We start from the raw sequence: 19,769 nt of genomic DNA on the forward strand, positions 1-19,769 counted from the left end.
GTCCTGCAGCTTTGGGTCTGCAGGACCGGCCTCTTCACATGCTCAGCAGATCACAGATGGGGTGGATGTTGGGGTGGGCCAATTCAAAGCCCTGTTTCTGGGCCTGGGTGGTTGCTGGGTTGATCAGCCCACCAACTCTCCTTCATCCTCACCATCAGGGCAGGCTCCCCAGCACCACCCCAGCTAGCTCCCCCTGTGCAGTAAGGAGCAAGAGGAAGGGCCAGTTCGCCTGCTCTCACGCCCTCGGGGCTGGCTCACCCACGCCTACACCACCATAGCCAGCTCTCCTGTGTTGCCCGGGTGACGAAGCACCTGCTTTTAAATCTGATCATTTGAATTCAGTCCTTGGGACTCACATGGTGGGAGAGATCAGACTTCCCTAAGTTGTCCTGTGACCTTCACATGTGCACCATGAGGTACATAGTGTCATCCTCCACGGTAAATGAACAAATGTAATAAAAAGAACTTTTTTTTTTAAAATTTATTTATTTATTCTGTATACAGTATTCTGTCTGCACATATCCCTGCAGGCCAGAAGAGGGCACCAGATCTCATTACAGGCGGTTGTGAGCCACCATGTGGTTGCTGGGAATTGAGCTCAGGACCTTTGGAAGAACAAGCAGTGCTCTTAACCTCTGAGCCACCTCTCCAGCCCATAAAAAGAATTTTTAATGCAAAATGAAAAGAAGAAATTACCGATGTCATCCTTATTATCGAGACATAAGACTTCACTAAGGCCTCTTTCTTTCCTCAGAAGATTCCAGGCAACGTCAAACCATGCAAAGAGCATACGCTGTGGGGATCTAGTAGTCATTCTATTTATATGTTTTCCATTTGTTTATCTAAGTGCCACACCCCACACAGCGAACGGCAGCCTCCTTCCTGGCTGTCCGGTGACCTCCGGGTTCGCTTCCACACCTCCAACCTTGCTTTGCTGCTCCCTGACTATTCCATTCCTCTTCAAAGCCTTCCTTAACCCAGCCACCCCATGCCTCCCCTTTCCACAGCGTGTTGCTTCTATGCACAGAAGACAGTCTTTGGATACTTGTGAGTTATTTGTATTGTCTCTGTGCCTCTCTTGCGGAGGGTGAAGCACGTCTTGATTGCTACTGGTGTTTTAATGAGGCACACCAGTTCCGTTGGCTGTAGTGTTCATTGCTTCCACAAGGTGGCAGCAAAGTCCGCTTATCTTAGCCGAGCACCGTAAGTCCCGGGCTACCAGGCAGCCGGGGTGGAACCAGAGGCTCCTTGAGCTCCAGAGAGCTCCAGGGAAGTCAGGCCAAGGATAGGATTCCTTTCCACCTCAGCTGCGGCTCCTCTCCCCTCACATAAGCCTTGTTTGGTTGGTTGGTTCTATGTGTGTCTGTGTGACTGTGCATGCTATAGTGTGCCTGTGGAGGTCAGAGGACAACTTGTCAGTTCTTTCTTCCACCATGTGGGTCCCAGGGTCATCGGGTTTGGTGGCCAGTGCCCTTACCTGATGAACCATTTCACTTGCCAACTCCTGTTTGTTTTTGACAGGGTCTTTAGCCCAGGTTGGCTTCAAATTCTCTCCGCAGCTGAAGATGACCCGGAACTTCTTATCCTCCTGCCTCTACAACCCAGATGCCGGAATTAAAGATGTGCAACACCATACCTGGTTTATGCAATTCTGGGGATTGAATTCAGAGTTTCGTGCCAGACTACCAACAAAGCCTCATTCCCAGCCTCTGGTTTTGTATGTATTACATGCCTATGTGTGCACATGTATGTGCAGGTGTGTGTGTGTTGGGGCTGGGGCTTGCCTTGATTGCTTTTTATCTCATTTATTCTGTGTGTGTGTGTGTGTGTGTGTGTGTGTGTGTGTGTGACATCATCTCTCACTGAACCTACAGGACTTGCTTTAATAAAATATATAGCAGTTGTATGATCATTTCTAACCTGGCCCTCGTGACACTGTGTTACCGATACATTGTGTATTAAAGCAAGTTGTGAGGGCTGGTCATACTTAGGGAAATAGATTATACCAATGGGAAGAGGGTCAGGCCAGTGAAGCTGAGTGGAACAGAGATCGCTGCCCACTCCCAGGCCCGCCCAAAAACACCACAGCTCATAAACAGTGTAGATGCCATGTTGGAACACATTACTGGGCATCAGGCACTCAGAATGGGTTTTGAGCCCTGGTTATTACCTGGCTGGTGGGAGGAGGGGGTAACTAAATGTAACGCAGAGGAAGACTGAACATACTGAAGCTTAAGTTCAAGCCTGACTCACACCTCCCGAGTGCTGGGATGATAGGCGCTCACTCCCATGCCTGGTTTATGTAGTGCTGGGGATGTACCCCAGGGCCTTACACTAGGCAAGTACTCTGCCAACCGAGCTACCACCCCAGCTCCTCCCCTTTCTTGAGTTATATATCTAATAATGGAAATAATTACTGGCACAGCTACTTCATGAGGCCATGCATAGACATGTGACCTGCCCACACTGTGCCCACTTGTGGGTGCCTCACACAGTTCTGAAGGTTTGGTTGCCATTATCCCAGGCCCTGACCCTGTGAGGGTCCTTTCCCCAAAATGCATCCCCCACAATCCCCAGAACCTGGCCCAGTATAAAAAAAAAACTCAATGTTCACTTTGGCAACAGTACTTTTATTCAGTTAAAATGAATAGACTGTGACAAGCCCAAGCCAGGCCAAGGAGGTGACCAGTTCCTCTCCCCACAGCCCCTCTGAGCAAAGGAGAATGGGGCAGAGGGTTGTCCCTCAGAGTGGGAAGAGCCCTGGAAGCCACCTATCATTTGGGAGAAGGGACAGACTGCCCTTCCCAAGTCCACTTGGACAAGACTCTAGTTCCCTAATAAAACGCCACAAATTCTACCTTTATCAGCTAATTATCTAAAGTTCAGGGCGGGCAGTCCCGAGAGGATTTGGGGTCAGGGATTTTATGTTCTAACCTCATTTTTAAGGAATACATTTATCCCCCCCCTTTTTTTTTCTTTAAAAAAAGTTTACCTTCTGCTATTTAAAAAAATGTTTCTGAGTGTAACCAAAAATAGGTACTTTTTTTTTCTTTCTTTCTTTTTTTCTTCTTTTTAACCTAACGAGTTCAAAGAACAACATAACAGAAAAGAGAGATAAAACGTAAACACACCTCATACAAAAATAACTCCTGGCCACCCCTGCTGACTGGGGTAGGCCAGGTTACCTGGGTCCCGTGATACAGAAAGCTGGGGTGCCTCTGTGGGGGTGTACCCACTCCAAATAACGCAGTACATTCCAGGGACTGGGCCCCCGTGTCTGGGCAGGACAGGAGACAAGCCTCCAGGTTATGTCCTACCTTCCCCAGGCCCAGGCAGGGAGGGTTATAGGGATCCCACTGGCCAGTGAGTTGTCTGAGAAGGTCAGAACAAGGGCAAGGAGACACAGGGGTGGAGGGCAGGTGGTATGCAGGGGAGTGACTTGTTTGGGACAACAATTTATACTTCAAGAACAATCTTCCTGGTTTTTGGCTTGTTCCACATTTTCTCCCCGGCCAATTTCATCTCTGTTTCTGTAAACCCCAGGGTCACTTAGCCATAGCCTCCTCTTCTGGGGGAGAGACAGGCGAGGCTGGAGGAGAAGCAGGCTTAGCAGGGTTCAGTGACAACAGGGCCCACGAACCATCGGGCCTGAGGTTTGAGGTAGACGGTTTCTTTCACACTCGGGAAAGCGGCTCTTGTTTTGTTTTGTTTTTTTTTTTTTTTTTTTTTTTCTTCTTTTTTCTCCTTTTTCTTTTATTCAGGGCAAGAATATGGGGTGAGAGGGATAGCCAAAAGGGGCTTGAGGTAGGAGTGCATTCGGGCTCTGTGGGGCAGGGGGGCTGAGGCTACTGCCCAGCTGCTCCCAAGGACATTCATTCCGGCTGAGGTAGGTGCTGAGAGTCAAAACAGCTAAAATCCATCCTGAGAAAACAAGATCGGAGCAGGCCGACAGCATCAGGGGCCAAGCCACAGTGGGGACATATTTCTGGAGCATAATTCACTTCCTCTCTTTCTTCTTTCTCTCTCTCGTGTTTTTTTCGACTTTAAATTTTTGATTTTTAAAGGAAAACTTTGTTTCATTAGAAGGCGTGTTTCATTAGCAGGCATTGGTGAGGGGATTAGCTCTAGTAGGGGAGATGCCTTCCTGTAGGACCCACTGGCTCCTGGGGTTTCAGAACCCTGTCCTTCCATCAAGCTAGAAGCACTGGCGAGCTCCTAGAACCATCCAAGTCCCACGGAACAGGAAAAAGCTCGCCTTCGACCTGAGAATGGGGCGCCGCCCCTCCGGAACACACCAACACTGGCTCACAGGGACGCTGGGACTGCTGGAGGCTGGGTGGCCTGTCCCTCACTGAGGAGGCCTACATTCTGGGGTTCTGGAGCAGGCCCAGGCCCTGCAAAGGGGACTTGGCCTCTGCTGTCCTTCCTGCCCCAAGGTTGAAGCCTTGAAGCTGTACCATGGAGAGCTGGGTCTCCCCACATGGAGCAGGGGCCGAGGGATCCTGAGGAAGGAAGTCAGTATCAGAGCCAGAGGCGAAGATCAGTCTCCATCCCACCCCAGGGTGTGGGTCCAGCAGATGTGTCTAAACTTTTCACACTGCCACAATCATCAAAAAGATCGTGCTGGAGAAAGTCACATAGGAAAATCCTTTCTCTCAGGCCAGGCGGTGGTGGCGCACGCCTTTAATCCTAGCACTCCGGAGGCAGAGGCAGGTGAATCTCTGTGAGTTCCGTTCCAAGACAGCCAAGGCTACACAAAGAAACCCTGTCTCAGAAAACAAACAAACAAACAAAAAACAACTCCCCCGTCAAAAAACCCAAAATCTTTCTCTTTTTTCTTTGCAACAAGGTCTCACTGTGTAGCCCTGGATGACCTGAAACTTGCTATGTAGACCAGGTTGGCCTCAAACTCACAGAGATTCACCTGTCTCTGCCTCCTGAGTTCTGGGATTCAAGATGTGGACCACCAAAGCTATAATCATAATTTTTTTAAAAGAGGGTACCATGTAGGCTTGCTCTCTATGTAGCCAAGGCTAATCCTGGAATTCTGATCCGTGTGCCTTTACCTTCTGAGTGCTGCTGAGAATACACCACTATACCCAGCTCATCCTAGGTTTTTTTTTTCTTTTTTCTTTTTTGGTTTTTCAAGATAGGGTTTCTCTTTGTAACCCTGGCTGTCCTGGAACTCACTCTGCAGACCAGGCTGGCCTCGAACTCACGGAGACCCACCTGCCTCTGCCTCCCAAGTCCTGGGATTAAAGGCGTGCACTACCATTCCTGGCCAGTTCATCCTGTTTTAAGTAAATTCACGGCTTTGTGTTGGGTCACATTCATAGCGCTTATCGCCAAGTGCAGAAACTTGTGGCCTGAAGGCTGCAGACTGGGTGGGCCTGGCCAGGAATTAGGTGCCCCAGGAAGATCTTGCCCCGTGACCGAAATGGAGGGGCAGGATGGGGGAGTCCGCGGCTGAGGGAGATGGGTGGGAGGCATGAACACTCACAGTGGACCTGGAGCCTGGCTGCCCAGCGGATCCAGTTGGGAACAACTGCTCCAACTCCTTGGCATCCACGTGCTTCGCATCTCGGCCTAGCTGGCCCCCCTCTCCTCGGCTCACCCCATTCAGGGCCAGGATACCAGGGTCCCTCTGGCTCCGGGGACCTTGGGGAGGGGAGAGCTGGTTTTCCACATCCTTGCACAGGAGGACCCTAAGAGATGAGCCGAGTGTTAGGGGAGTAGCCTCGGGGACAGAGGCAGAGGGCTGAGGTGCCAGCTCCTCCCAGACTCAGGACCCACCTGCCCCTCTGTCCAAACAGGAGGAAGAGGACACAGAAGACGATGCAGGTGACTCCGATGTGGATGCCAATGACAATGCCTGTGGTGGATGGATGGTTGGTGACATCTTCCTTCCGGCAGTCACATGGGGGACTCAAGGCTAGAGGGCAGGGCAGGTTGGGGCACAGCTTGCCTGGCCTGAAGCAAGACGCCCCAGCCCTCTTCCTCTGCCTGACCCCAGCTTAGGCTTTCAGGTCTTTCTTATAAGTTCCAAGCACCGGCTCTGAGCCAGATACCAAGACTGGTGCTGTTTAGTTTGAGACAGGGTTTCATGTATCCCAGGCTAGCCTCAAACTCACTATGTAGCTGAGGATGGCCTTGAACTTCTCATCCTTCAGCTTCTACCTCGTGAGTGCTGTGATTATAGATGCTATGCCTGGTTTCTGTGGCATTGGGGGTGGAACCCAGGGCCTTTGTAGACGACTAGGCAAGCACTCAGCTGAGCTGGATTCCTAGCCAGGACAAGTACGTTGTTTTGTTTTTATGGACTGTTTCATCCTTGCCATAGTTTTATAAAGTAGGTATCATTTTGTTTTGTTTTTTTGGAGCTGAGGATCGAACCCAGGGCCTCTACCACTGAGCTAAATCCCCAACCCTAAAGTAGGTATCATTAACCCTGTCTCCTACTGGGGGAAAACAAAAACAGAAAACTTGAGAGACGTGAAGCCACTTGCGCAAGGTCACACAGCTGAAAAGCTGCTCAGTTAAGCTTCAGGCTTCTGTCTAAGCTGTGGGCATGGGGGCTACAGACAGTGTTCTCCCTCCTACCTAGTCTTCTTGCCGCCCGTTTCCTTCGCCTCGGGCTGGGCTGCAGCCCATGTCCTACCCTCAGCCCTCACCTGTCCTCTCAGAGGCTCCCTTCAAGGACACGAAGCGGACTGTGGCGTTTCCGTCCCCATGCTGGTTATAGGCGAGGAGTTTCACCTCATACACGGTGCTGGGGTCTGCAGGAAGCAGGGCTACTGAGCACCCCTGGTACCCAGTGGCACCCCTTGTCCGCCCCCTCCCTTGCCCTGCAGGTCTCACCAAGCTGGCTGAGGTTGTAAGAGGAGACCGTCCCAGGGAGCAAGATGGGGCCGGTGAAGGAGGCGGCGCTGGCCGGGCGGTAAAACAGCTTGAAGCCCCCATTGTGCTGGGCTAGCCTGGGCCAGGGCTTCCACAGCAGTTGCAGAGAGGAGCTGCCCAGCAACCGCACGGATAACGGAGGTGGGAGCGGGGCTGGAGGGCCGAGATGTGAGCAGTCAGTCGGTGGAGCTCTGGCTTTCCACCTGTGACCCAGACCTAGAACCCCAGAACCTGACAGCCCTCTGACCCCAGGCACAGGGCATGCACGGCCTGACCCAGACAGCACCTTTCCACGAATTAGAAAAAGCTGCCCCTTCCTCCCAGCACAGGCGCAGCCTCCGGGCCAGGCACCTGGTACCCACACAACCTAGACAGCTGTATGCACTGGCTCCGCTCTCATAGATTGAACTTCTATGGTTTTGCATCCCATCCTCCTTACCTTCACCCAGGGTGCTGGCCAGGGTGGGGACCGAGGCTAGGCTGGCCCCCCTGGGTGTGTAGGCCTTGATGTAGAAGCTGTATGCTGTGGAGGGCTCCAGGTCTCTGACCAGGTGCTGGAAGGTACTCTTGCTAACGGCTTCCTGGTACTCCAGCTTTGGTGAGTCTGGGAGGCAAAGGGCGGTGCCAGGGAGTGTTCAGGGAGAGGAGGGGGTCTTGGAAGCTTTGGGGAATGGGGTGGTCAGGGAGCAGGGTGTGGAAGGGAAGGAAGGTTTTGGGTCAGGATGGGTGTGGTCCACAGGGGTGGCTATTGTGAGTGAGGGTGGGTGACAGAGCTCTCCCTGACGGCCACTACCCACCGGCAGCCTTCCGGATGTGCAAGACGTAGCCAATGATCTCCTTGGTGTGGGCTAGAGGCTCACTCCAAGACACTCGAACCTCAGTGGAGGACACCGAGACCGCGCGAACATTGCGTGGGGGGCCTGGCAGCCCCTCGGCCCACAGCACGGTCAGCCTGGCACTGGCCTGGGAGGAGCCGGCAATGTTCTCAGCCACACATTGGTAGATGGCCTCATCTTCAGGACCGACTCCAGAAATGCTCAGTGTGCTGGAGGAGGAGGGAGAACCTCAGAGGTCGGCCACACCTCCCGCCTGAGAGAGGGAGAGACTGAGCCCCTCCTGTCTGAGCAAGACTTATCGGCACGAGGGGTGGGTGTGGGTGGGGGAGATGAGGGGGGTGGCAGGCTCAAGACTGAAGGCCCAGGTCCCAGACTCCCATCTCAGCACTCTCCCCCGGCTAGAGACACACACTTACATCTGGGTCACTTATTTCAGCCCACCGTCTCTTCCGACGATAGCACCCCACACACACACACACACACACACACACACACACACACACACACACACACACCTGTTGTTGTTCTTGAGCCTGACGTGGCCTCCTGGCCCCAGGACTTGTCCATTCTTCAGCCACGTGACATGAGGGGGAGGTTCACCTTGAGCCTGGCAGGTGAACATGGCTGTGGTTCCAGCCGGCCTGGAGATGGACTGAGGATGCTGGACAAACTCTGCCGGGGCTGAGGGGTGAAGAGAGGAATCAGGGACAGCCACAAACGAGGGGGTGAGGAGGAAGGGGTGATGGGTCAGAGAAGAGTACTCTAGGTGGGCCAGGAGAGGCCCCCTCCCTTCTTCCTTCACCCCGGCATCTAGGAATAGGACTCCATCTTAAGGACTATTTAAAAGACTGACATCTGTATCCGAAAGCAATCAAGCTGAGCTCCCTGCTCAGGAAATTGTTAAATAAATAAATGTGCTAATAGGGCTGGCCGCACCTCCAGGGCTGTAACGACAGGAGATGGATGAGCCCCCCCTTCACCACCCAATTCCACTTCCCTCCAATGCACGGTCTCCAGCCTCTATTAACACCCAAGAATAAAATACTCCATCACTTTCCTGTGGACGGATTAACGGCACGCAAAACAAACGGCATTTAAGTTCCTGCTTCCCCATTTCCCATCTCCATTCCCATGCCATGGGAGGGGAGGCGGTCAGGGGAAAGCCCCGGGAATGGACATTGAGGCTGGCTGTGGGCCCCACATCTTGTGAGCAAGGTGGGAGCTACTCCGTGAGAGGGAGGTGACAGGCACGCTGGAGCGCACAGCCGGCAGGTGTGAGCGTGGAAGTGCCACATGTGCCACATGTGTGAATGAAACGGCTCCGCGGGAAGGGCCACGTGTGAGCCAGGGGAAGGACCTGCTGATATCAGAAAGTGGCGGTGCTTTCCAAGCTGGAGGGGTGGCACTCCCGTGGGCTGCAAGTCAGAGAACGCCATACCCCTCTGGGGCTAGTACTCATGTTCTGGGGAAGACCTGTGTCTCTGACCCGGCCAGAGACTTAGGAGAGGCCAGGGTGAGGCTAGGCGGCTGCAGGAATAGAAGGTACTGATCTCTGGTACAAACCAGAGGTGCTGGGGAGGCAGGGACTGGGGCATGGGAAAGGTTTGGCTGCTCTGTACCTTGTACCACCAGCCGGCCCTGGGCTGTCCTCCTCACCCGGGTGCCGGGCCTGTTGGCCGCACAGACGTAGACACCTGAGTGCTGGACGGTCACATCTGAGATGATGAGGTTCCCCGTGCCCAGCACCTGGATGCCCTCCACCCCGATGGGGCGGCCATCTACAACGGAAGCGGAGGGGGAATGAGCAGAGTCAGGAGTGTGCAAGGTGGGAAGGACGAGAACATTCCAGAAGGCTTGCCCCTTTACCAGTCTTTCGGAAAGCCCGGACCTATGGCTTTGGTACCATCCCTTCGCACAGCTCCAGAAGTGGCAGAAAAAACTCAGAATGTGAGCCCAGCAGCAGGGGCCGGAGTCCTGATTCTAGCGTGGTGATTGCTAGCTGGTTTCGTTCTTGCTTTTTTTGTTTTTAGGCAGAATCTCACTGCACAGCCTAGGGTGACATCCTCCTGCTCCAGCCCCTAAGTACCTCTAGTCCCTTCTCCTTGAGTCCATAGAGAATGTGAATCTGATCAGCAGTTGTGAATCCCAGGGCTGAGTCTCCGTCCTACTCCAGGATGCTGAGGCACATGCCCACGAATATAAAGGCTCTAAGAAGTCCCTCAGCAAAGAGCCTTGGTTAGCTTTGTTTCCCACACTCGTTAGGCCCCTGGGCCATTCTTTTTCTCCTGCTAGGCCATACTTTGGGAAATGATGGAGCAGATGGCCCCTGGAGTGCCTAGTGGCTCCTGATGGTAGCCTACCCTTTCCAGCCTCTCCCTGGGACCCAGGCCCTCCCCCCACCCCAGGGATCAGATTAGCAGAGCCAGAACACAAGGAGACAGCTCCCCATTCAGGCCCTGAAGTGGTGAAATCTACTCCATTATCCCACAGGGCCCCTCCTTCCCCCATCACTCAGCTGCTAGTGTGGCGTGGTCTCCTTGTGAATGCGGCCCCACCCCAGCCCTGTAGAGACTCCCTCCCCGCAGTGACCTTTCGGCCCATCTGCACCCTTTCACGGCTTTCTTCTGTTGCCTGGGGATTCTGGCTGGGGCGACTTGGGAGCAGGCAATCCCTGAGAGGGGAGAGCAGAGCCAGGGTGGGACGCTGGCTGAGATTTTGAAGGCGTAGGATTGCGTAACGGGGGGTGTGGCCAGGGCATAGAGGGTGGGGCGGGAGGGACGGGACTGGGTGCTGAGGGAGAACTGTCTATACTCGGTAACCCAGGGAACTAAGCCAGCCCCGCAGGGAGAGAGAGAATGCAGCAGCAGGCTGACCTCCAGAGAAACTCAGCCCCTTCCCAGGCCACAGGGAGGGGATTGACCCTTGGAGAGAACAAATACACTTTCAAGGCCCCAGAGCTGGGTGATGAGACCATGAGACCAGCCCTCCCAGGGGGTAGGCTGGCCCAAGAGCTGGGGCTATGGATAAGGCTCACCCAGGCGGCTCCAGGACACAATGGGGCGCGGGTTGCCCGTGGCGACACACTCCAGCACTGCGGTCTGGTGCACCGTCAGGGTGAGGTTCTCAGGCCCCACAAGGATGGTGGGCTCCTTGTAGACCCCGGAGCCTGAGCCTGGGAGGAGAAGACCACATTTCCTTATTCCAGTTGGAAGCTTTTCCATTTCCTGGTTCCCACTCATGACCCTGGACACACACATACCAGCCCCAAATCAAGTTTTGAGGACAAAGAGATGTTGGGGAACCTGAGGGTCCCGACAACCATCTTTCCTCTCCCAGCCACGCCTCCGGCATCGGGAGAGCCCAGGGCTCTCTGGGAAGACATGCTTCTCAGGAAGGGAGGGCTAGAGACCAGCCTCAGCTGCCTCTGGCTTGTGCTCACAGGGCCTCCATACACACTGGGGAACTGGGTCTGTCTGGGAGTAGACCAACTGGGGTGACTGAAGGAACTGGGCAGGCTGAAGGAGCTCACCTGACACGGTGAGCCTGGCCCCGTGGCTGACCCGCACACTGGCTATGTTTGAGGCCACACAATGGAAGACACCGCTGTCCTCAGGCCGAAGTCCTGTTATCTGCAAGACCCCCTTGGGCAGTAATGTGTACCTGTGAGGAGAGGGCACAGTTGACTACCAGCACGGTCATTGCAACCTCAAGTCCCGGGGACATAAACTGAGATGTGGGCACTAACCCAACCATACAGTTGTGATCACAGACGTTCACTGGGACCCTCCCAGGTGGATATACCCTCCTAATCTTGATAACAACCACACACAATCTTCACACACACACTTTCATGAGCCCTGGAGTCTGGGCCCAGGAAGCCATGTGGACCCCCAATTCTGACTGCAGCTTGCATAAATAGCACTGTCCCGGGCTGTGGGCACTGGTGGCACACACAAGACCTCCACAGTCATCTTCCAGTCAGTACCTCAGTCAGCCTCTCTGTCCTTCCCGTTACAGGCTCACCTCTCATTGTCCGTGTCCACGGGGACTCTGTTCTTCTCCCACGTGATCAGGGGCTTGGGAAGCCCATGGATTTGGCACTGGAAACGGGCCACACCCCCCTCCTCACCTATGGTGGCCTGGGGGTGCACATGGAAGTCCGACATGGCTGGAGAAACAGAAGGGGGGCAGATAAGGTGCACTGTGGAGGTGCAGAGGGAGAGATGAAGTGTCATTCACTGAGGTGCCGTCTGTTTGAGGCAGGACAGTAGCTTAAGAGACATTACCAGCCCTTCCCACAGCCCTGCCCACCGCGGGTAGGCAGCACTCTGGTCCCAGAGTTGACATAATTTTTAAGAGACCTGGGGAGGAGATACTGAGACAAGACATTGTCCTACGCAAAGTTCACAGCCGAGAACCATACACTCGAGTTACCAAGAAAAGGCAAAATAGTAATAATAATAGTAATGTTTTGAATATACATTTACAACATTGTGCTGGGCTGTATTTATGGCTTCCCTTGGCTGTAGGGTGGACATGTTTGGCAGACCAATTCCAGAATGATGAAGCTTGCCGGGCGGTGGTGGCGCACGCCTTTATTCCCAGCACTCAGGAGGCAGAGGCAGGTGGATCTCTGTGAGTTCAAGGCCAGCCTGGTCTACAGAGCAAGTTCCAGAACAGCCTGTTACATAGAGAAACTCTGTCTCGAAAAATCAAAACCAGAGCAGAGTGACGAAGCTCTATTAAGGTATGTGAGGGCTGTGGGAGGCTCCCCGGGGAGGAAAGGGTCTCCCAGACCTCACGCACGAAGGCCACCTAGAGAAAGGCACTCCTCCCAAACTGGCTACTGTCTTTTGATCTGCTGTGACCTGAGCAATGTGTGCCACATTCTACACAACTGGAAACCGAGTCCCAGACAGGGAACTGGTTCACTACTGTGGCCTCGTAGGGACATTGCCAGCCTCTTCCTGACCAGGGCCCAGTGGCTTTCTATCATTTTTTGTTTTTTTTAATCTTCCTTCCTTGTCCTTTCTCCCTACAGGCAGTTCTGCAGTTTCCACCAGATCCCCAAGAGGGTAGTGTATCCACGCAAGGTGACAGGCCTCTCAGAAGACTGTCAAACCCACCAATCTACATTTCAATGTGTCATAAATATTCAAGGACCCCCTCCCCACCTTTTGGGGATCAGACTCACACTTAAACTCTGATCTACAGAGGGGGCCATGGTGCCCCCTTGTACCCCCAGCTGGTTAAGTGTTCTTCCCACCCTGCTCCCACCCTGGCTCAGGCCCCACACTGCAGACCTGGGGAAAGGCCCCTCCCACACGAGCTCCCAGCTTCAGCACCCGGACTGAGATTTCATTAAAATCCACTTTGCTTCAAGTGCAGGAAGGCGGTACACCATCTGTCCAAGCTGTAGTCCCTCCCCTCTGGCACTCCATCGGTTGGGGCAGTGGCTCCCTCCCTCCTAGAATGAGTCCCCCCAACCCCCAGCAGCAGGGACCCCCGGAGCTTGTTGCTGGCTGACCCTGTTCTAGGCTCCCTGGCATGCCGGGACAGCCCTCCTCGTGTGGTCCCAATGCTCCCCGCTCAGGTTCCCTCAACCCACAGTCCTGCCCCGGACTCCATGGCAGCTCAGCAGCTTGAAAGGATGAGGACGAGCCTTTGTGCCTCCCCCTCAGGAGTCTCTGGGGGCTGGCTCCTTTGTGGCCATTCTCCATCTCATTTGCTTGTGGTTCATTAAATATAAACATGCATAAAAATCCCCTGCCCAGCCTCCTCCTCTCGGCTGGCCTCCTGGGAGTGTGGTGGGTGTGTGTGCACAACTCCTTGTACACATGTTCCGGGCCGGGTGTTTGCTGGGAAGCCTGGCTCTGTCTCCTGTATCTGGCCTAACTGTGCCCATCTGGACAATGGTAGGGGTTTGAATCTGCCGGCTACCACGGCGGGTATGTGTTTCTGGTGTCGTGTAGGTAATCAATCACGAGTGTCTCCCTGTGAGTAAAGCTCTTGCGGACAGGACTTTGGAGCCTGGGTTGGAGAGGGAAGGGCAAGTGGTCCAGCTGGGGACCCCATCAGGCTTGATGAGAGGATCCCCGGGGAGCATCCAGAGGTCAGCCTGCCCTGCCTCAGGCCAAAGGCTGTGCTTGGCCAAAGGCCTGTGGGTCAACCCAGGGCTCAGGAGTGGAGGTTGAAAGGTCTCTGGGGCCCCTGTCCAGCTCAACCTCCAGGAAGGTAGGGTTGGAGACAGATCTTGGGGGTCAGGGAGAGAGCACTCGGGCTCCAGAGTCGGCTCTCTTGCTCCCTCACCCAGACTCTGCCTAAGTAGGAGCTGATGCCCGCTTCTCACTCCAGCTGGAAAGGAGCTGTAATCTCCCTAGGCCCCCGTCCCCGACCTGGGGCGCGGACTAATGGTTCTGCTGACTGCAGATGCCTCCTCATTACGGAATCAAGTCTTTTGTGCCTCTAGGCCCCCAGGCTGGACTCCCTGGAGCCCCTAGAACTGGTCTGAGGAGAGACATGGAAGAAGCTGCTGCTTTTCAGGTCTGGGTGCTGGGATGGCGGAGTCTGGCCTTTACGGGGGAGCCCTCCCTCAAACCCCCAACCTCAGAAGGAAACTACCAGCACAGCGAGGTTGAGTATAAAGATGCTGGAAAGCCATGCTGATGCTGGAAGGGGACGGGGGACAAGGAGTCAGTCCTCAGACCAGCGGGGTCACTGGACTCCTAAAGGTCCCAGGGGCCCGCCCGGCCCTCGCTGTCTTCACTGGAGTGGCCCGGCAGGTCCTGTGTGATGTCTTCCTGGCACACTTATTCTGAAGGGTTGCTTTGCTTGTCCAAAAACACTTGAAAACCATTTTGAAGCGAATCCCGTTGTCTTATAAAAGGGGCACTGAAGCCTGGAACTTCTGTGGGGGTGTGCCTTAGTACCCCAGCCAGTTTCCTTTCTCTCCAAGGCTAGGAAAGCCTGCAGCAGACTATATGTTAAACTAGGCTCCTCCTCCTCCTCCTCCTCCTCCTCCTCTCCTCTTCTTTTTCTTTTTTTAAAGATACTATTTAGGCTGGATGATTGTGGAGCATACCTTTAATCCCAGCACCTGGGAGGCAGAGGCAGGTGGATCTCTGAGTTTGAGGCCAGCCTGGTCTACAGAGGGAGTTCCAAAACAGTCAAGGCTACAAAGAGAAAACCTGTCTTGAAAAAATAAACAAACAAAAATATAGTTATCTGTGTGTGCCTGTTGCTCAAATAGACCAAAAGAGGGGGGTCAGATCCCCTGGAACTGGAGTTACAGACAGTTGTGAGCACGTAGATGTTGGGAATTGAACCCAGGTCCTCTGGAAGAGCAGCCAGTGTTCTGAACTGGACCATCTCTGCAGCCCCAGCCAGCCTTTTCTTACAGGCTGGAGGGAAGGTCAAGAGCAAACAGAGCTGGTCCCCCAGCTTCACCTGGGGAGTCCAGCTGGCCTGTCAGATGTGCGCTTATCAGCAAGGCTTCTGCTTCCCTGGCCTCTTCCTGAACTTCACTGACTCCCTGGTCAGCCTGGGCTCACTGAGTGACCTAGTTTATGCACCATAAACGGAGGGGTAGACACCCTCAGGACCCTCAGATTCTGCGCTAACCTTTGTCACCGTCTCCATGCCAGAGCGCCTACCCAGTTTAGCTGCAGTCCTGGGGCCTTCAAGGCCCTCCTGCTCTCAAACCGGCTTTGGGCTCCTCTAGGGTCAGAGCAGAACATAGTTGGTTCATAAGTCGTGTGAGAATGTGTGTGTGTGTGTGTGTGTGTGTGTGTGTGTGTGTGTGTGTGTGTGTGTGTGTGTGTGCTGTTTTTGTTTGTTTGTTGTGAGATAGTTGTACACTTGTTGGTCCTCTGAGGACAGTTTCGGGTCCCTCTCTTCAAGCTGGGTGACAGGAGAGGCAATGAAGTAGGTGGGAGCCCTGCCAGGTGTGAGGGCCAAAGGATGCATCAGGGGAAGGGAGATGGCAGGCACCCTGTCCCTGTGCCCTTTGAAAAGGGTCTTCCAGCTCCCCTGGGACCCACCATGGGTACAGCAGGTTATGGCAGAGGCCGGAGGGGCTGAAAGTGAGGCCAGCAGTCCTCGGTTGGAAGGGAATGCAAACGACAGGAAATGGTCCTGGACACCCCTATAAATCACCCCAAGGGACGGGATCTCCTGAGAACCAGATCTACAGCAGCCCTGGGAGGGGAACTTATTGCCTGGCCCAGGGCCTTTGCAGAGGTCAGGCCTGGATTTGATTAGACAGGCTCCAGGGGGACGCAGGGGCCAGTGAGAGGTCCAGGCAGGGCATTGGGAAGGAAGCTCAGGTCTCCCACCTTCTGGCTGCGGCCAGATTACTATCTGGTGTGTGATGATAAAAAAGAGCTGTGGACATATTTGGAAAACTTAGACTCTGCCAAAGTTAGTAGCTGGAGAGTGGGGGGGGGGGTCCCTGAGAGCTGAATGCCCCATTCTCATACACTCATTCAAGAGGGGGGTCACTGTGAAGACTTACCCAAAGATCCTGGAGGCTAAACACACACACTCATAAAACCACACATATGTATATTCAATCTACAATTTACAACTGATTGGAATTTGAGGACTCACAGCCCACTGCTACAGGGCTGACAGTATACTGGTAAGCTATGAGACACTTAATATGCACCCAGGTAAAACTGAGATCTCCATAAATATAACATACACACTGGATTAGCAACTAAAAAAAAAGCAAAAGAGAGCTGGGTGTGGTGACACACGCCTTTAATCCTAGCACTCATGAGGCAGAGGCAGGTGGATCTCTGTGAGTTTGAGGCCAGCTTGGTCTACAGAGTGAGATCCAGGATAGGCTCCAAAGCTATACAGAGAAGCCCTGTCTTGAAAAAAACAAAACAAAACAGAAAATGTAAATTCTGTTCCTTAGACTTATGAGCACTTTTCAAATGCTCCACAGCCATGTTGGCTATTGGCTATGGGGCAGCCCCAATGGAATTTCATCATCACAAAGTTCTATTCCATAAGTTGGTTATTGGCTATGGTGCAGTCCCAATGGAATTTCGGTCATCAAAGAGTTCTATTCCGTAAGTTGGCTATTGGCTATTGGCTATTGGCTATGGGGCAGCCCCAATGGAATTTCGGTCATCACAGAGTTCTATCGATAGTGATAGTGCTCATCTCAAGGCTTCAGAGACCTAACTGCTTCTCGCTTCCTGTTTCTCACTGCTGCCCCATCAGAGAGGACCCTCTTCTCTCCATCTTCACTCCTGTCCTGCCCTCATCTCTCACAGCTTGCCCTCCTCTTGGCCATATGCACACAGAAACAGGACAAGGTCCACCTTTGGGATGTTGACCTGTGAGCCAGGTGGCTACACATGGCAAGATTCTGTCCTGTCCTAAGTAAGTAGTAAATATTTGCTAAGAACTCTTTGGAGTCGTGGTACAGACATCACAGAAGACTCTGGACTCTGGAATCACACAGAATGGAGTTCAAAGTTCAACACTACCGTTCACCCCAACTTTAGCTCACTATCATGAACTCTGAGAGCTTGGACAAGTGATACCATCTCTCAGAATTTCCTTTTTGTTCGCTTTTTGGTTTTTTTGTTTTGTTTGGGGACAGGGCCTCACTATATAGCTCTGGTTGGCTTGGAACTCACTTCCCAGGGGGTGGGAAGTACTGGCCTTAAACTCACAGAGATCCACCTGCCTCTGCCTCCCAAGGGCTGGCATGAGAGTTATGAGCCATTCCACCTGGTTCTCAGAACCTCCGTTTTTCCATTTATAAAATGGGTGTGCTCCCCTCACAAGGCCTGCAGCTACCTGCTGTTGGAGGTGGTCAGGAAAACGAAGCTAAAAGAGCTACAGGGTAGTGAACGTGCAAGGCTGGAGGCTAACGACTCCAGACTCCATCACGGGTCAAGCAGTCTTTCCCTGCAGAGGACAAAGCAGAGGCAGGCACCTCGAGTCCTTCTCCGGAGACGGGACTGAAGAGAACTTGCAAGAGGATGGGGAATGGGGAGGGAGTTCTTGGGGGTGAGGGGCAACGGGGTGTTAACCAGAGTGTGGTCTCTTCCAGCTGACTTCTGCTTGGAGGTTTCATGGAGACAAGCTGTCAGTCGGAAGAGGCCGCTGGGTAATCGAGGCCTTGATTTCTCTAGTAAAATGTTTATGAAGCCCATAAACTCATGCCTTTATTGGCCAGGCTCATTCCCCACGTTGGATGTGGCTCTCTGAGGCGTAGTTAAAACACCTGCTGAACTAGGCACCAATGGCGACCCTGGCCTCCGTCCAGGCCCCGTTCAGCAGAACCGGCAGTGAGGCCGAGTGGGATCTGGACGCTGGAGGGCCCACCTCGCATGCTCTTTAATCCCAGGGACACACACTTCTGTAAATGCCCCCGTTCCAAAAAGCCCAGGGGAAGGAGGGCAGAGATGGTGAGGGACGCTGGGGTCCTGGGGCAGCTGGTGGCACTGTCCCTGCTGCCCTTACCCCAGGGGTGGGAAGAATTGGCCTTTAAACACAGTTATCTGGCCACAGGTTTCTGGCTCACTCCTCCTAACACTGTTCACATTTCCCCACCATCCAGATCCCCCTGAGTCCCTAGCTCTCTTAAGGAACGGTACACCCTGACCAGCTGTGGTCATCAACAACTCTCAGCGGTCCTGTGGACTTCACGGTGGCTGGAGCGGGGTTCCGAATCCAAAAGTGCACTGGGAAATGGGAAGCGCTGTGTGATGCTGAAATAGTAGAGGAGGGTAGATGGACCTACAATCAGCTTCCTAAGACTGTGGCCCGCTCAGAAGCCTGCTGGGCTTTGCTGGCCAGCTTTTGCCAGGTGACCCTGCTGAGAAACCCCTGCATCCCTCAGCCTGCTTCCTCGAGCTCCTGACCCCTTCTTGGGACCCTGAACCCCAGGCTCTCTCTCCCCACCCCTGGCTCCACCACCAGCTCACCAATCTCCCCTACCCTGGCCCCAATTCCAACACAAAAGGCAACTTTGTCTTTCAAGTCCCCAGCCATAAATCCACAGCTCACCCCTCTGCAGCCGCCTCTGACAAACAGGGGGGGGGGGGGCTGGAAGGGGGAGTGGGGCGGGATGGTGTGTGGAGGGGGTTGCATTCTCCTTAGGAAAGCCTGTGTTTCCAACTACTGGCCGCTGCAAGACAGGGGTAACCTCCAGACTTTGATACCACAGTAGGCCAAAGCAGGATGGCAGGGGAGCCCAGGGGCTGGGGCCAAGGAGACTAAAACTCCTCAAAGCCCCGCATTTAATCACTTAGCCTGGAAGTTTGGACGCTCCAGCTCTTCCCTGGACGCCTCCTCCTCCAGCCTCCCATGGAGGATGTGAAGTATGCCTGGAGAGGGAGGGTGTGCTTGCCTATTAAGTATGTGTGCCTAAGGGTGGATGTGACACATGGCGGTGGCCTCTGGAGCACTGAGAGGTGCTGGGTGGGGGTGAGGGGGGGGACACAGAGGAAATGTAAGGAAGCCCCGCCCCCACCTCAACTCCAGCTCTGTGAGTCACGATTTCAAAAGCAGACCCAATTTCAGGTATCTTGTCCTCTTTTCATGCCACGTATCAGGTGAACATAGGTCCGGGGTTTGCTTCAGGAGGTACAAGTCACCTGTCCCAGGAGCCCACTCCGAGCACTCATTCAAGACACACATACAGAAGAACAGGAGTGCCAACGTCACACTCTCCGGCCTCCCAGGAACAAAGCTGTCCCACCCCTGGGCACTGCCCTTAGATGTTCCCCTTCTGGAAAACACCTAGTGAAATCACCAGGCTCTTACGTGCTGTCAAAAAAACACGGCGGTGAAGGCTGGAGAGATGGCGGATCAGCAATGGAGGGCACTGGCTGCTCCTCCAGAGAACCCAGTTTCGATGTCCAGCACCCATACTGTGGCTCACAATAGTGTACAGCTGCAGGGGATCCAATGCCCTCTTCTGGCCTCTGACAGTACCAGACACAACTGTAACAGTAACAGCCACATACATAGAACAAAGATTTTAAAACATGGCTCTGAAAACAGGTCCTG

At 53.8% G+C, this 19,769-nt stretch overlaps 1 protein-coding gene across 2 annotated transcripts in view; it reads right to left on the bottom strand.

Annotated features, from left to right (window-relative positions):
* Window positions 1–2,609: 2,609 nt before the first annotated feature.
* Igdcc3 (immunoglobulin superfamily DCC subclass member 3) overlaps window positions 2,610–19,769 on the bottom strand; it is a 42,047-nt gene continuing 24,887 nt past the window's right edge. The window contains exons 3-14 of one of the 2 annotated variants that reach the window (XM_028866657.1): window positions 11,757–11,901; window positions 11,263–11,393; window positions 10,768–10,905; window positions 9,353–9,511; window positions 8,249–8,414; window positions 7,695–7,942; window positions 7,337–7,501; window positions 6,859–7,050; window positions 6,672–6,776; window positions 5,794–5,932; window positions 5,501–5,705; window positions 2,610–4,502 (exon numbers count right to left, since the gene is read on the bottom strand). In XM_028866657.1, coding sequence (XP_028722490.1) covers window positions 4,362–4,502; window positions 5,501–5,705; window positions 5,794–5,932; window positions 6,672–6,776; window positions 6,859–7,050; window positions 7,337–7,501; window positions 7,695–7,942; window positions 8,249–8,414; window positions 9,353–9,511; window positions 10,768–10,905; window positions 11,263–11,393; window positions 11,757–11,901 — 1,934 coding nt within the window. In that variant the 3' untranslated portion in view covers window positions 2,610–4,361. The remainder of the gene's footprint in view (window positions 4,503–5,500; window positions 5,706–5,793; window positions 5,933–6,671; window positions 6,777–6,858; window positions 7,051–7,336; window positions 7,502–7,694; window positions 7,943–8,248; window positions 8,415–9,352; window positions 9,512–10,767; window positions 10,906–11,262; window positions 11,394–11,756; window positions 11,902–19,769) is intronic. The other variant, XM_028866663.2, reaches the window with a different exon arrangement.

The sequence above is a fragment of the Peromyscus leucopus genome, chromosome 7 (genome assembly GCF_004664715.2).
Source record: "Peromyscus leucopus breed LL Stock chromosome 7, UCI_PerLeu_2.1, whole genome shotgun sequence".
In the NCBI taxonomy this organism is placed as follows: Eukaryota; Metazoa; Chordata; class Mammalia; order Rodentia; family Cricetidae; genus Peromyscus; species Peromyscus leucopus.